At 33.4% G+C, this 17,164-nt stretch overlaps 3 protein-coding genes across 11 annotated transcripts; all 3 read left to right on the top strand.

The window, feature by feature from the left end:
• Positions 1–1,268: 1,268 nt before the first annotated feature.
• Positions 1,269–3,934, top strand: LOC100268094 (probable caffeoyl-CoA O-methyltransferase At4g26220). 8 transcript variants are annotated; one of them, XM_019222848.2, is made up of 7 exons: positions 1,281–1,369; positions 2,209–2,290; positions 2,428–2,543; positions 2,630–2,709; positions 2,935–3,079; positions 3,167–3,298; positions 3,409–3,934. In XM_019222848.2, the coding sequence occupies exons 2-7, from the start codon at positions 2,248–2,250 to the stop codon at positions 3,697–3,699; spliced, it is 807 nt and encodes a 268-aa protein (XP_019078393.1). In that variant the 5' UTR covers positions 1,281–1,369; positions 2,209–2,247; the 3' UTR covers positions 3,700–3,934. The 8 variants fall into 8 exon arrangements, with proteins under 8 accessions (XP_010656230.1, XP_019078394.1, XP_010656232.1 ...); XM_059740533.1 differs by having other exon boundaries at positions 2,431–2,543; XM_010657928.3 differs by lacking the exon at positions 2,209–2,290 and having other exon boundaries at positions 1,269–1,369; positions 2,431–2,543.
• Positions 3,935–6,166: 2,232 nt separating this feature from the next.
• Positions 6,167–8,729, top strand: LOC100262946 (probable caffeoyl-CoA O-methyltransferase At4g26220). 2 transcript variants are annotated; one of them, XM_059740706.1, is made up of 7 exons: positions 6,167–6,253; positions 6,380–6,521; positions 6,834–6,959; positions 7,074–7,153; positions 7,261–7,405; positions 7,932–8,063; positions 8,153–8,729. In XM_059740706.1, exons 3-7 carry the CDS (start codon positions 6,894–6,896, stop codon positions 8,456–8,458), a joined length of 729 nt encoding a protein of 242 aa, XP_059596689.1. In that variant the 5' UTR covers positions 6,167–6,253; positions 6,380–6,521; positions 6,834–6,893; the 3' UTR covers positions 8,459–8,729. The 2 variants fall into 2 exon arrangements, with proteins under 2 accessions (XP_059596689.1, XP_010656227.1); XM_010657925.3 differs by lacking the exon at positions 6,380–6,521.
• Positions 8,730–10,667: 1,938 nt separating this feature from the next.
• Positions 10,668–17,065, top strand: LOC100250987 (histone acetyltransferase type B catalytic subunit). The gene is made up of 10 exons (XM_002282895.4): positions 10,668–10,868; positions 10,991–11,032; positions 11,641–11,750; positions 12,406–12,474; positions 12,646–12,684; positions 12,767–12,843; positions 12,993–13,083; positions 15,698–15,779; positions 15,888–16,048; positions 16,213–17,065. The coding sequence occupies exons 1-10, from the start codon at positions 10,793–10,795 to the stop codon at positions 16,852–16,854; spliced, it is 1,389 nt and encodes a 462-aa protein (XP_002282931.1). The 5' UTR covers positions 10,668–10,792; the 3' UTR covers positions 16,855–17,065.
• Positions 17,066–17,164: the final 99 nt, after the last annotated feature.

The raw sequence follows: 17,164 nt of genomic DNA on the forward strand, positions 1-17,164 counted from the left end.
CTAGAGTGTAAGCCTGCTGATATTCCAATTGTCCAAAATCATAAACTTGGAGAATATGTAGACCAGGTACCAGCGGACAAACAGAGATATCAACGGTTAGTGGGTAAACTCATCTATTTATCTCATACTCGGCCAGACATTGCTTATGCTGTGAGTGTAGTGAGTCAATTCATGCACCGGCCGAGTGAAGGCCATATGGATGCTGTAATGCGAATCCTTCGGTATTTGAAGTCCTCTCCTGGGAAAGGGCTTATGTTCTCAAAGAATGGTCATTTAAAGGTTGTTGGCTATACAGATGTGGACTGGGCAGGGAACATCACAGATAGGAAATCCACTGCTGGGTACTTTACTTTTGTGGGAGGCAACCTAGTTACATGGAGGAGCAAGAAACAGAAAGTAGTTGCCCTGTCTAGTGCTGAAGCTGAATTTCGGGGAATGGTCAAGGGAATATGTGAGCTCATTTGGCTGAAAAAGCTATTAGCTGAGATCGGTGTTGCTCCTAGTTCCAAAATGAACTTGTTCTGTGATAACACAGCGGCCATTGCTATCTCCCACAATCCGGTTCAACATGATCGCACTAAGTACGTTGAGGTGGATCGGAACTTCATCAAACAAAACCTTGAAGAAAAGATTATTCAGCTTCCATTTGTCAAATCAGAAGACCAGTTGGCTGATGTACTCACAAAAGCAGTGTCTACAAGGAATTTCTACAACTCACTTGACAAGTTGGGTATAAAAGATATCTATGCACCAACTTGAGGGGGAGTGTTGGCGTGAGCTGTCTAATGAGATAAGTATAGAAATCTGTATGTAAATCTCATACTTCAAGGGATGGCCTTATTTTTTGCCGCAAGATATGTATAGGCTAGAATAGATTCCTATGCTCTGAATCTATATAGTATTGTATTCAACACACAAGGAAATAATGAAAAAGAGACTACCTTTTGACAAGAACTACCATGAGAGGCTAATGAAACTGGTGAAGATTGATGGGGTGGTCGTGTGTGACAATGTGTTTTGGAGGGGATACATTGCAATGCTTGAAGAATTGGTTAGCGGATGGAAGTGGGAAGAAAGTCGGCAATAGACCTTAACAATCATCTACCAACCGACCCAAATTTTATAAATTTAGAAAATATTAGGTAGCGATTCTAGAAAGCGTTTATAACATTTTTAATATTTGAAATTTTTTATCATTGAAGTGTTAAAAATGATAGAAACCTTTCCTAAAATCACTGTCAACACATGTAATAATCTCGTATTTTTAATTAAAAAATAACTTATTTATGGAAAGTAGGAAATGTCCATAACTCCATTGAACTGAATCTGGAAAATTGATTCCGAGTCCTGAAGCCTCCAGAGCACCTGGGTACTCTCTCTTTCGCTCATAAATGTAGATTATCATTGGCTGAATTTGCATAATTCTAAGTGGTTTTCTTCTTCTGAATTCTGATCTCTGAGCACTGATCTGAATTCTTATGCAACTGAAGCAATATTATTGACATTCGTAGATTGCTGATAGATCATAGAAAAGGGTTTCGTTTTTGTGTTTAATATAAGTGCACTGCTTTGGATATTTATTGAGGTTGAAGGTTGCAATCAATAGTTCAAAATTCTGATTTATAGAATAAGAAAGAAACCCTAATTCTCGTTAGAGCAATGCAATTTATTTGTATCCTTCTCTCAAGATTCACCTGCAGCCATCGATCTCAATTTGATACACCCTTTTAAGTGTTTGATTTATATGTTCGTTTTTCAAATTTGTACATCACACAGGTTAGTTAAAGAAAGATTGTTGTCAGATTGAGTGAAATGAGGGATATCGTTGCCCCATAACTAGGGTTTATATAGAAATGCTTGCCTGTTAATGGGCCTTTGAGATTTGATCCACACTGGCTTTTTGGGGTTGCCGTGTTGGCCTCTGGTTACATTCTAAATGGCCTTCATTGCTCAGGAAATCAGTAGATTTGACGCAAAAGCATATGTATTGTCCAGAGGCACAACTAGACTTGTGTGTGATAAGGTTTTCAGGCCTTTGTCAATCAAGGGTAGAAAATGGTTCAATGGTTCTTATTGTCAATTACAAGCTTTGTGAAGATATAAGTGTATTGCATCAAAGCTATTATATAAGTCTATTGGGAATTCTGGTAAAATTTGCCTTCTTTACTAATATATGCCTGACAATGCTCCATTTCTTGAAACCCTTAGCATTTGTTGATTGTTTAAGCTCTCTGGGAATTGAATTGAATGGGACCTTCGTATTCCACTTTCCCATGTCCTGAACAAAGTGGTAAGGGGCTGTAATTTTGTTCCATAAAGAATGTGAATTTGAGTAGCGAATGATTGTTTGGCTTCATATCAAAGTAAGAACTGTGTCTTTAAAATTTTAAATTCTTAACACTGAAATTTTTACAATACCTTGAATAGCAGATCTGATATTTTGGAAGTCTGCAAATTCTTGTGTGAAGTTGTTGGGTGTAATGGAACAGTCTGGAAAGAAAAATCCTTCCAAGGGTCTCTTGCAGAGTGAGGAGCTGTATCAGGTACTGTTCGGTCCTCTTTTGTATTTTCTACTGTTTTATCTTTGTGCTGTTTGAATGCTCAGCTTAAGGCTTTAAAAATATGGCAGTATCTTCTGGAGACTAGCGTGTACCCCCGTGAACCCGAGCCTCTCAAGGAGCTCAGAGATATTACTGCAACTCATCCAAAGTGAATTGTTCCCCTTTTTCTCCCCTCTTTTCTTTCCTGCAAATGCTTAAATGACTTCATTTGTGATAGAGAAAACAAATAGGCTCATTCAAATTTTGGAAATATAAAACAATTTAAATTTTGTAACATCTTATTTACTTTAAGATATGTTAGGAAGACTTATGAAAATTTAATATGGCTCTGCATCCAGATTCCAGAAGAGTAAATTAGTTTGTTGTTTTCCAGAGCCGTGATGGCCACTGCCCCAGATGCAGGTCAGTTAATGGACATGCTCTTGAGGCTGGTTAATGCAAAAAAGACGATTGAAATTGGAGTTTTCACTGGTTACTCTCTTCTCCTCACTGCTCTTTCCATTCCTGATGATGGCAAGGTTCGGTTTGTTTGTCTATCCATCATCAAAATTTCTGATATATATATCATGGTGAACAACTTATTGCTTAAAAATACGTTACTGCAGATCACAGCCATTGATGTAGATCGACAGGCATATGAGATGGGGTTGCCGGTTATTAGAAAAGCTGGTGTTGAACACAAAATCAACTTCATTGAGTCACAAGCTCTACCAGTTCTTGATAAACTCTTAGAAGAAGTACTCTTCCTTTCTCATCATTCTACATTTTCTCGGCTTCATCTCAAGGCTTGTTATGATGAATGAGAATTTTACTAATCTTTTCCGTTTCATTGGGGGTTATGTTGTAGCATGAAAATGAAGGGATCTTTGACTTTGCCTTTGTTGATGCTGACAAAGTTAACTATAAAAACTACCATGAGAGGCTGATGAAACTGTTGAAGATGGGCGGGATAGTTGTGTACGATAATACTCTTCGAGGTGGAACAGTTGCAATGCCCGAAGAGTTAGTTGCAGAGAATCTGAGAGAGAATAGGCGGTTGACCATCGAGCTTAACAATTTTCTAGCAGCTGATCCTCGCGTTCAAATTTGCCTTGCTCCATTGGGCGATGGCATCACAATCTGCAGGCGGGTCTGCTGATAAATGCTTATTAAGGTTTCACAAACTATACTTCCTACCATTGTTTTGGGTTCTGAAATAATAGCATTGAACTTCGGAGTTGTTGGATCATATCTATGGTTGTGAAACTGGGAAGGCAGAAACTCATATGTTCGATGCAATTCCACACCAAAAGAGTGTGACTGACTCTGGAAAAGAGTTCAAATGTATTAGATTACATTTTCAATCCTACTCTACCATGTTCAAATTTTCTTGCTGGAGAAAGAGTCATTGAAATTCACTTCATGATCATATATATAGAAAACAAGTTCATAAAAGAAGACCCAACTGTTTGACCAAATATGATTTAGTGATAGAGACATGTAGTTTTAGAGATTTAAAACTTAAGATAATTTCACAGAAGACAAATTTTTGAATCAAAATATTAGTGGTGTATTGTTTGGTCATCAATGATGATAGCTCTATTGTCCATAATTTGGAAAGAGAGTTTTAATTTTTACTTCAAAATTAACTAAAGAAGTAATACTTTTTTGCCCACTAATTCTTACTAGCAATTGCTCAAGAAGAAGAATCGAGAGAATTATCAGAGAATGATACGTGCATGGCCGGCTTTTTGTGTTGTAGGGCCATTATTATTATGCCAACATTATTGTCAAGCACCATGATGAGTGATCTAAGAGAAAAACAATTCATGATTGAAAATATTTATCTTATTTTAGAGTTTGTTTGGTAATGATTTTAAGAAGTATTTCTAATTTTTTAACACTTAAAAATTTGTGTCTTTTAAAGTATTAGAAATGTTAAAAATATTTTTTAAAATCGCTCTTAAACGCTATTTTATTATAATGAGTTTATTGGTTAAAAAATTAAGCTCGTGGGAAGCCATCAGGGACTCAAACCAACTAATTATATATCCCAACTCTATTGTTTAATTTGTTAATTATGGTAGGTGTTACTACTTAATTTCGACTTTATTTTTGTACCAACTAGCTATATATCTCAATTTTGCATTCATCGACTTTGCTACACCGATGGATTCATCATTAAAATCAAGGGAAAAAAAAAAATCTAGTATAAGATCTCAAAATTGTGTTGTAGACTCAGCCAATGCTTTGAATCTCAATTTGTTGATGCCGACAAGTTCGGTCTTCATAAGAAGTATCATGGGAGGCTGATGAAGGATAGTATATATAGTATATGATAATAACACACTGTGGGAGAGATGGTATCACCTTACCTCACATTCAAATAATTGGGCGATGGTATCATCATCCTCTTCCTCTAAATTTTATCAGAATCATTAATTTGGCGACTCTCCTTTTCTTTGAAACCAAACATGGATGCAACCATGATATAAACTATCTTGTATGCTATCAATAAACAACATAATTTGCAGTTGACTGGAAAAAGGATTAGTTCAAAGTTATTGCTTAATGTCCAAGTGCTCAAGCAATCATTTAAAAAATATATTTGAGAGTATAATACTTTTGGATTTCTTCTTGCTTATCTTCCTATATTTTTTCTTGATTTTTTTAATAAAAAATAATTAAAAGATGCTATTTGAAAACGTTTCGATTTTTGTTTTTAAAAACAAAAAATAATAAATGATTTGTGTTTTCTTATTTTTTTATTTTAAAAAATAAAAAATTATTCTTGAAAACAGTTTCGACATCCTAACATTCCTTATCATATTTGAATTGTAGCTGATTTTTAATTTCTTTGACGTGTATCATTTGGTATATTTGCCAAAATAAGAGGATTTCCATATTTGGTGATGTCGGTGATTATAAAAAATATATATATATATATATATTTGAGGTGGGTGGAGACTTGTTATTCTTTGGTTAGATGTCATTATCTTTCCGGATATTATATTAAAATTAAAATGGGAATAGTAAGTCAATGGTATTGTGAATTATTGTCAATAGGGTTTTTTCTTTCTATCTATAACAATTAAAATTAAAATTTGATTCTTTCCTAAAATTTAAATAAATTACTAAAGAAATATAAGGTTATATTTGATTTCCAAAATAGTAAAAAAAAATAAAGAAAAATGATTTTTTCATATTTGGTTGTCCAATAAAAAATAATAAAAATAATAATATATAATTAAGATTAATTAAAAAAAATTATATTTTTAAATTATTTAATTTGTATAGTTAAAAAAGAAAATAAGTAAAATGAGTATGAAGTAGCATGTAAAAATAATTTATTGATTTAATTTTTTTTAATTTTTTAGGAACCAAATATAACCTAAAAACTCATTAATTTTATTTAAATATGCCCATAAGTTACCTTTAATTTTCAAATATTAATTTCAACTTTAATACAAATATAAATTAGAATAGACGTTTTCTTTTTTTCCTTTTTTTCTTTTTTTCTTTTTTTATGTTTTTAAATAAAAACCATCCAAGTATTCATAACAGACAACTTTATTTTCAAATAAATTCTCAAAAAATTATTTTTTCCCAAAAATTTTCATTTTAAGAGTCCTTTGGGCTCGAAAGGATCCCCAAGATTACATGTTTCTGACATTGGAAACATCGGGAAAAGGACTTGCTTTGTATTCTACAAGGTAATTTCTTTTTCTTTGCTTCGTGAACATCGCTGGATGCGGATTGTGGCCGTCATCCAAGATCTTCTCCTAATCTTTAAATATTGTCACTTCATTTTCTGAAATGGATTTTTGTTTACTCCTTAGATCGTTGCTAGACTATGATTGAGACCCCGATCTAAGAAAGCGATGCTATATATGTATAAATTCAACAACTTCTTTGAATTTCTGAGCGGAGAAGTCTGAGCCCCAGATCCGCATTCTCATATTTTCACTCTAGCCCGCCTGGGTACTCTCCCTTTCTGTCTGAACTAATATTGTTCATGATCATCTGGGTTTTTCTTGACATTAATCTGGAGATTTTAGATACAGATAGTAATGGATTTTGTAGGGTTTGATGGTGGATTCTTGGCTCGTGGGTGCAGTCAGTTGTTCAAATTTTATAAATAAAGAGCCCTTATTCTCTTTAGAGCAATGCAATTTATATGTATTCTACTCAAGATTCATCTGCAGCCATGCATATGTTTTATATATGTGTTCTTCAAATTTCTTTTTTTAGTTTGTTTTGAAAAATTTAAGAATTTTTTGTTCAATGGCTTAGAGGAGGAGATTGGCTTTAGGAATCTCTGAATTGTTGGGTGAAGCTAGCTGTTGGAGAGTAATGGGAGAGTCTGCAAAGAAGACTACAGTTTACAAGGGTTTACTGAAGAATGAGGAGCTGTATCAGGTACCAGGGCCCGGGCACACCTAGCCCAGTCCTCTTCATATTCTCTAATGCCTATTATGTTTATTTGAATTCTCAGCTGTTTCATGCTTTTACAAATAAATATATATATGGCAGTATATCCTGGAGACTAGCGTCTACCCGCGTGAGCCCGAGCCTCTTAAGGAGCTTAGGGATGCTACCGCAGCCCACCCCAGGTGCTTATATGTAGCTTCATCATCCTTGCTAGCAATTGCTCAAGAAGAAGACCGGAGAGAATTATTTGAGAATGATATACACATAACTGGCCTTTTGTGTTTTGCAGGGCCATTATCGCTACTGCCCCAGACGCAGGTCAGTCAATAGACATGCTGTTGAAGCTTGTTAATGCAAAGAAGACAATTGAAATCGGAGTCTTCACCGGATACTCTCTTCTCCTCACTGCTCTTTCTATTCCCGATGATGGCAAGGTCTAAACCATACCCCCATCTGCATTCTTTTAACTCTGATGTAACCATGAGACCATGAGACCCCAGGGAGGTGTCCCAAATTCTTAATTAAAATATCTTCTAATAATAGAAGAGATATTTTATAAAATATTTTTTAAAATTTATATCTTATTGCATTTAGATTTTATAAGAAAATGTAATAGATAAAAATATCTCCATAAATATTCTAGTTTAGCTTTGGAGAGGGAAATGGGTTTACGAGAACTACATGTGATGAATAAAGATATAAGAAATAACGGGAGACACTTGAAGTAAAAAAAGTTGATAAAAGGTCTCATGGTTTAGGGTGATGATACAAAGAACAAAGAAACATGAAAATGCTTGTGGAGGTAGATATATATAATTGATCGAACCACCTTTAAAATCTTGTGTATCTTTATGCATAGATTACTTCAATTTTGTATTTTTTTCTGTTGAAATGTTAGCATTGATGCTTCCACTGACAACAGTTAATTGCTAATCATGCCTTACAAATACATTACTGCAGATTATAGCCATTGATGTGGATAGAAAGAACTATGAGATAGGGCTGCCGATTATCAGAAGAGCGGGTGTTGAACACAAAATCAACTTCATTGAGTCTCAAGCTCTGCCAGTTCTTGATAAACTTTTAGAAGATGTAAGGATATATCAGTTGACTTTTCATTCATCAGAACTCATTTTCTTCTGCTTGGGCTAATGAGAATTAATTTGACCCATATGTTGTAGCATGAAAATGAAGGGAGTTTGGACTTCGCATTCGTTGATGCTGACAAGGGGAATTATAAGAACTACCATGAGAGGCTGATGAAGCTGTTGAAGGTTGGTGGGGTGGTGGTCTATGATAATACTCTCTGGCATGGAACAGTTGCTTTGCCTGAAGACTTGGTTGAAGAGCTGGTTGATGGGGAGTACAAGAAAGAGATGAGGAAGCATATAATGGAGCTTAACAAGTATCTGGCAACTGACTCTCGCGTTCAAATATGCGTAGCTCCATTGGGCGATGGCATCACCATCTGCAGGCGCATCTACTGAAATTCTGCTTTGAGTTGTTCCATCTCTGATAGTACTGAACATGCACGTAAGAATCCCATGATAAAGAAACCCTTTCAGTGATGGTGGAAAATAAAAGTTGAAGCTAGTCTCGGAATAAGGATGTGGGAAAGTCCTTTCTTATATCTTCATTAAGAAATCATTGGTTGGAGCCTTTCCTTCTTAAAGATTTTTGTGTGGATGAAGTCATTAAACTTCTATATTTTGATAAAAGACAAGTTTCCTGCAGACCGATTCCATGTTCACAACCAAACCTTAAGTCAGACTCCACTCTCTAGTATGGTTGTCATATCCAGTGATATCATCTAAACCATGATTTGCTCTCCAAGATTAACACTAACAATTTAATTTATAAGAAAAATATATGATACAAAACCGTTTTAAGATACAATATGATAATTTTAATACTGTTTTTAAAAGTTTTTGCTGGAAATAACTTGTTTTTAAATTTTAGATAATCTGTTTTTATTATTTTTTGTAAGCTTATTACTTATTTCTTAAAATTTTGACTAAATAAAAAAAATAAAAATATTTATCTTTTTCTAAATATTAAAAGTAATCGATTTATTTTCTTATTTTTTAATACTTAATATAAATAAATTATTCAAAATACAATATTAAACACTATTTAGTTTGACGTTATATTTAGAATCAACTAAAAACACTCAACATCGTAAATTCTATTTAAAATCAAGTCGAAAATAACAAATAATACATAAGATAAAAAGTAAAGAGATACTGTATATGGCATAAATAATGAGACTTGAATTGCATAGATAGTGATTTTTGAAAACATGTCAAAATTGCATACTTCCATAGGTATGGAAACTATGTATGCAAAATAAAATTGTGGCTTTCCTATGGAACGTTAACCCAAAGCCAAAGTCCTCTAAACCAATCATAAGCTTAGTATTGGTAATCATCGAAATTGATTTATTTTATATGCTAATTCTTGAAAAAAAAATACTAAAAAATATTTAAAAAGAGGATTTTCACATTTTGGTTTACTATGGAAAACAAAAAAGAAAATATAATATAATTTGAATTAATTAAAAATTTACATATTTTTAATTATTTTATATTTATAAAAGAAGAAGAATAGAAGTTAAATAAGTTTATAAAAATAATTTATTAATTATAAATCCATATTTTATTTTCTCTATTTTTCTATTTAATCTCCCTTAAATTTTTCTCAAAACTAGACATAGAGATTATATTTATTTATTTAAATATATATTTATATTATGTGAAAAATGTAAATATTTAAAAATAATTCGAATTTTAAAGAAAATAACAAATAGACGAAAAATATAATAATATTTATAAACACCTATAGTCCATGCTCATTTTCTAAAAACTAAAAAGAAAAAGAGAAACATATTAAAAAAATGATTTTTTATAATTGAATATTATAAAAAAGGTAAGGAAAAAAATTACCAAGAAAAAAAGAAAGAAAAATATTAAAAGATGTTTCTCTTTATTTAAGTTTTTAAAATTTGGAAAATACAATCCTCATTTAATATTTTTTTCTCTTAATATTTTCATGAACAAGGAAATAAGAAAAAAATTTATAATTTTTTTTATCTTTTTCTTTTCTTGTATATATTTTTTTTTTCAAACTTAAGGCATATTTGATAATTATTTTCAATAATAATTTTATGTTTTTTTAAAAAAAGTTTATTTTAGTTGACAACTAAAAAATATGATAACAAAAAAACTATTTTTTGTTTCTAAGAACAAAAAACTATTTTTTTTTTGTTTTCAAGAACAAAAAATAGAATATTTTTAGATAATATATTTTCGTTGTTTTATATTGATTTCATTTATCTTTTAAGGATTATTTTAGGAAATAATTATATAAGTATGTAGAATAATTAAAAAGAAGATATTCTATATAAAATTTATTTTTATAATATATTTAAAAATATTAAAAATAGATTAAAAACATTTTAAGTTCCAAATATACTTTCGTTGTAATTAGAGAACAATTTTCAAAAACAATTTTTGAAAACTATATTTTAATATTATTTTAAAAACTGTTTTTCAGAATTATTTTTTATAATGATTACCATGCTGTATAACTTTAACTGCTAAATTATATATGAATTTAAAATTATACATTTTTTTCTCAAATGAGGCCTTCAACCAAACGGCCCCATATTTGTTAGTCGGGGATCCACACTCCAGAAGCCTCACGTGCCGCGCACGTGAGGCCTAGCCCTCGCTCTATATGAGGCGCATCTCCCCCAATTTCCCTCTCAACATTTCCCGCCTCTCTTCCATTTCCCGCTCTCCCGAAACCCTAACCACCGGCTAATGGGCCTCAAGCAACAAGCCGCCGATCCTGCCGCCGACCCCAAGAAGCGGCGACGCGTCGGCTTCTCCAATATCGGTGAGTCCATTTCGAATTCTCCATATGCCCATCTTGTGTTTTCGAAGAAGTTTCATATTCTGCTAGCTCCAGCTCCATTGTAATTTTTTTTTCTCTTCTGATTTTTAAAAACTGTGTTGCAGATACCGGGGTTGAAGCTAAGGACTGCATCAAAATTTTTCTGGGTATGATTAGTTTATGTGTTTTGTAAAGAAGAATGTATGATTGGTTTGTTGGTGGTAGGTGGGTTGTAAGTCATGATTAGTTTATTTTCCGTTTGATTTTTAATTCTTTTGGCATTTGACCCATTCTGCTGGTGCTGGAAAGTTGGAATGTTGAGCTAATTTTGTGAGAATTATGTTCCCCAACTGTCAAATTTGTTAATTTGCTTCAACTGTTAACAGTAAGAGCAAATGGGTTGTCTCTAGTTGAATTGTTTTTCCCCCCCTTCAATTTGGGGCTGTTGGTGGTTGGTATGGGCCCAAGTTTATGCTTGGGTTTCAAGTGTTTTGACTGTTGTTCACAAGGTAGCTGCAATGACTGAAGTCCTTGGAAAATTGTCATATATTTGAAATTTATCTTTGGTAGTTATTTAGTTCAAAAGATTGGTTCACTGTATCCCAGTAATTTATGCTACTGCTGAATATGCTTAACCTCGATACTCTAATTTTCAGTATGTTGTGTATGGGCATATGCTATTGCGCCTGTCCATTGTCATAGTTCTCTATCACTTCATTTAGGATGAGGAATGTCCTTTTCAGTATGGTATATTGCTTGTTTGTTGGTATTGCAGTTTCTAGAAAAGATGAAGTCGGTGCATCAGACAGTTTCTGTATTGATCCAGTTGATTTGAATAGCTTTTTTGAAGAAGATGGCAAAATTTATGGTTACCAAGGGTTGAAGGTAATATATGTACATTGATTAAGACTCTGATATTAATGTTTTTATTCTTTGGCATCTATCTTTTGAAATTAGGTTGCCTACAAGGTTTAGTAATCAGTAGTGATCTTTAAAAAGGAAAAATACCCTGCTTGTTTTCTCATTTACTTTTTGCTTTAAATGGTTTTTATTTTTATTTTTCCTTTTTTTCCAGGCAGGGGAATTATTGTTGCATGCTACAGTCTATTTATTTCATATAGATGACATAAATTGGCTGGATGGACCTGTCTTTGTTCTTTTTAATGCAATTGTGAAAGAGAGAAAGCAAATACCCTAGACCTAATGATTGGATATAGATGATCAATTTAGCTGGAATACACATGCATCATCATCATTTTTATTATTATTTTCTTTTTAAATAATAAGATCTTTCTTAGATAAACAAGTAGGTAGCTATGTATTGGACTTCTAACGATAAGAGAAGAGATTTTTCCCCTTGTTAGTGGCATGCATAATCACTTATTGAACAGTGTTATGGACATTTTTATTGTCCTATCTTATAGTTTGCTTGCATTACTACTCATGGGGTTAATCATTTATAATCAAATATCTTATTTTTACAATTGAAATGGAATGATTTTTTTAACTTTCTTATGGATGTTTAATGCATTTCTTGCAGATCACTGTCTGGATTAACAGCATTTCATTTCATTCATATGCTAATATTACATTTCAGAGCACATCTGATGTAAGTATTGAAATTCAGTAGCCTATTCGAAGGGTAGATATTGTGTATCTTTTATCTTTTATTACACATTTCAAGAATTTTGAGATATTTTGCTTTTTAAATTTGAGTAGGCATGTGGCTTCATGTCTTCCAATGAAATTCTGATGGCCATATTGTTGTTCATTATCACAGGGAGGCAAAGGGATCACAGATCTGAAATCTGCTCTTCAGGTACTCATTGACCATCCATGTTAAACTATCTTACCATGACCTGTGTTCACATGTCTGTTGATCATCAAGTTATTTCCCACAGACAATTTTTGCTGAGACACTTGTTGAGACAAAAGATGACTTCCTTCAAACTTTTTCAACAGAGCGTCATTATATCAGGTATGCTCCATCTATATCTATTTTTCTAGCCTTATAAGGGCTTCCTGCCCTTTAAAACATCAAGGTTTTGTTGGTTTATCTTCTCTTGTTTCTATACTTGTAATGTGTTGCTTCTCCTTTTTTTTTTCTTTTTTGTTTTATTTTCTTAGATCCATGGTATCAAACGGGGAGATATTGCAGCACAAAGCCTCAATTGGACACAGCAGCAATTCTGGCAGAGCAGAGGATTCTGATCTGGAGGTGTGCTTTAATTTTCCTGATTCTTGGCTTCCTATTACAATTAACATGATAACACCTCTCTTGCAATTGATGGAAATAGGTCATATGCCCAAATTGTGGATACCTGGTTGCCAAATATTTGCAATTAATTTCTTTCATTTTGAATATTTGTGCTCCTCATACCTAAAAAAAAAATAAAAATATTTGTGCTCATCATAAAGTAGAGCAATGTTTTAAAAGGCTATTGAGCATCATGGTGAGGCCATGCAAATTAGCCTTGAGGCTATAGCCTCATTAGAGGGTAAGCGAGGCTTATAGCCTTGATTGAGGCTTATAGCCTCGAGGTTATAGTCTCGAGGCTATTGAGGCTTAAGCCCTCAAATATTCAAAAGGTTTTAAGGGGTTTAGGGCCATTGGCTTTTGCCATACATTTTGTTAAGAGGTTTAAGGCTTAGGATTTATTGTTTGTAATGACTTGTGCTTTTATGGGTTTTGGTATAGATTTATAAGTTTTGTCTTGCATCCAAGATTAGGGTTAAAACCTTTTAAAAAATAAGGGCTTAGTTGACTATCAATTAACCCCTTCAATGAAAATGAAAGAAAGAGATTGGGAAGAAGAAATAAAAGAATTATTGGTCACTGTAGTGATTGAGCTTATATATAATAATTATCTTATTATTGATGGATAAAGGAAAAAAAATATCACTGTAATTATTAGATGAAGAAAAAAAATGAATTGACATTAACATTGATGAAGAGGATAATGAAGCAAGTAGATATAATTATAATTTGTTAGAGGAACCTACTAGTGATTGTGATGGTAGTTTTGAAGATTATTTGATAAATGCAAGAGAGAGTTGGATTTTAAAAGAGACAAATTAAATTAGAAGCTATCGAAAATGACATATAATTAATTTGATTATTATATATTGTATGGTTTTCTTATTATTTAATTTTTATGTGATTTTATTAATATTTTCTGACTTTAAAGATTTTTTTTTTAATTATTATTATTAAAGTTAGGCTTATGCCTTGTTCCACCTTGAGGCTTATGCTCCACCTCAAGGCTTACACTTCGCCTAATTTGGGCGAATCGCCTAATTTGGGTGAAACGGCTCAAGACCATCTTTAGCCTTTTAAAACATTGAAGTAAAGAACTATGTTTTCATGAAAAACCAGATTCATCCTTGTAGAAAGCAGAGTGCTTTCTATACAATCATTTTTCCATAGATTTTGCAGTATCATGCTTGTTATCACTGACCAGTCAAATTGGCAGTGTACTGCAGTTGGGTGCTGTACTTATTTCATGGGAAAAGAAGCTTTCGGTGGTTGGGACTCTCACGCATTCCTTTCCTTTTTCTAGGGAAGAGATTGGACCACCCACTCCCTCTTTTTATTATTGTGTGCTCTCATTTTATTGGAGAAAGCCTAGTTAGTGATATAGAAAAATAATTAAAGAGGAGTCACGCCAAACATTGTCTTACCTTTTGTATCTTTGGTTTGAGATAGACATGTTACGCCTTTCTAAAAAGTGTGCTATTTTTCTCCCTTACCTCAATTTATGTCGATATTTTTAAAAGCTAAAGGTGGTCTTAAGGTGTTTTGTGCAAATGAGACGAGGTTAAACAAGGCGTAAGTTCCAACTTAAACAAATAAATAAATAAATATTAAAAATTCTAAAAAAAGTCAGAAAAGATAAGTAATAAAATCACATGAAAATTGAATAATAAAAAAACCCTACAATTCATAATAACAACATGAATGGTTTGTTATTGTTAGTTTCTAATTTAGTTCCTTTTTCTCTCTTCTAAAATTTTGATTCTTTCATTGGTTTATCAAATAATCCTAAGCACTACTATCATTATCAGTGATAGGATCCTTTAAGGAATTATAATCATATCTAGCTGTTGTATTATTCTACTTATCAGTATTAATGTCCACCAATTCTTCTTCTTCATCCATGAATTGTCATGGTATCTTTCTTATCTATCAATAATGTGATAATAATGATTATATATGAGCTCAGCATCTAGAGCAGCCAACAAATCCCATAGTTCTTCTCAATCACCCTTTTTTTCCTTCCATTTGAAGTTAACTAAGAACTTATTTTTGTGAAAAGTTTTACCCAAGTCTTTGACCTAAGACAAAACTTATAAAATTTATATCAAAAGTCCACATAAGCATAGAACTCATTAAAAGTCATTGAATATTGACATTTAAGCCATTTATAAAATATATACCAAAAACCCACAGTGGCCCCAAACTTGTTAAAACCCTTTGAAAATTTGAGGCTTAAGCTCCGATAGCCTTGAGGCTATGGTAAGCCTCAACAGGCTGAGGCTTAAGCCTCAATTACCTTAAATGAGGTTATAGCCTCAAGATGAATTTGCAGAACCTTGACTTGAGGCAATTGCCTTTTAAAGGCTTAAGCCCCGATAGCCTTGAGGCTATAGTAAGCCTCAACAGGCTGAGGCTTAAGCCTCAATTACCTTAAATGAGGTTATAGCCTCAAGATGAATTTGCAGAACCTCAACTTGAGGCAATCGCCTTTTAAAACATGGACTTGTGCTTTTTCAGGATATATATCTATTTTATTGATTGCCATCATTGATGGGCTCTTGTTCCACTGGACCAGGTTATTCGCATGGTTATGGGCAACATGGCTGCTGGACACCTTTACAGTCGGTTGATACCTCTGGTTCTTCTCCTTGTTGATGGTGACTCTTTTACCCTCCTTGGCTTTTTAGGCCATTTTATATTGTATTTTGTTGTGGCCACTTAAAGGTATAATTTAGATCTTTAACTTGTCCGGTTTTCTAAATTAGGTAGCAATCCTATTGATATTGATGATCCAAGATGGGAGATCTACCTCCTGGTTCAGAAGAAAGCTGTTGGGGAGGAGGATTTCCATTATATATTGCTTGGTTTTACTGCTGTTTATCGTTTCTACCATTACCCTGATAGTTCCCGCCTGCGAATCAGTCAGGTTCACTCTCTTTTACTCATTATATCAGCAGTGGGTTAGAAAGGCTGAAGAGAATCCAATTTGTTGCTTTCATGGGAGCACCTTACAAATTTGATTGCTTATGCAAATTTACATTTCTTGGCTATTTTTTTAAACATTTTTATGAAAGATTGTGTTTATGGCAGATACTTGTATTGCCTCCTTACCAACACAAAGGTTATGGTCATTACCTTCTGGAGGTGCTCTACAGTGTTGCAATATCTGAAGATGTTCATGACTTGACGGTTGAAGAGCCACTGGATTACTTCCAACACGTGCGCACCTGTGTTGACACACCTCGCCTGCTTGGTTTTGATCCAATTCAGCCTGCAGTTAATTCAGTTGTTTCACATCTAAAGGAAACCAGGCTATCAAAGAAATCCCACACTTCTCGGCTTTTGCCACCCTTAACTGCAGTTGAGGAGGTCCAGAAGGGTTTGAAAATAAACAAGAAACACTTTCTCTACTGTTGGGAGGTTCTCATCTATCTTGGCCTGGAACCAATTGAGAAGTACATGGAGAATTACACAACCTTCATTTCAGATCGCATAAAGTCTGATATCATAGGGAAGGATTCGGAAACTTCTGGGAAGCGGGTGATTGAAGTCCCAAGTGACTATGATCAGGGAATGTCTTTTGTAATGTTCAGGTCGCAGGATGGAGAAGCTACTACTGTTGAGATGGATGAAAGTCAAGCCAATCAAGAGGAGCAGCTGCAGAAGTTGGTCAATGAAAGATTGGAAGAGATCAAGTTGGTTGCACGGAAATTATCTCCGCGTCAGACATGAAGACTTCATCAGCCATTTCAGTGATCTCTTAGTGTGAGATATACGCATCTGCCAAAAGATGCGATTTCTCAATGTCCTGGTCATGCAATAGGTTGGGATGAACTGAGGCATGTATGTAAATTATTTGAGTTTCATTTGCACTTTATATTAAGTTGCTTACGACATTGATAGGTCACCCAACATCAATATGAATATCTGAAACTTCAAACAAGCTACTGTTCTGTCACTCTTTCTTCTTCCTTTTTCCCACCCAGCTATTAATTGATGTCTACCAAGTATTTACCATAGAAACAGAGGTCATAGGGTGGTT

Source organism: Vitis vinifera, chromosome 11 (genome assembly GCF_030704535.1).
Source record: "Vitis vinifera cultivar Pinot Noir 40024 chromosome 11, ASM3070453v1".
Classification (NCBI taxonomy): Eukaryota; Viridiplantae; Streptophyta; class Magnoliopsida; order Vitales; family Vitaceae; genus Vitis; species Vitis vinifera.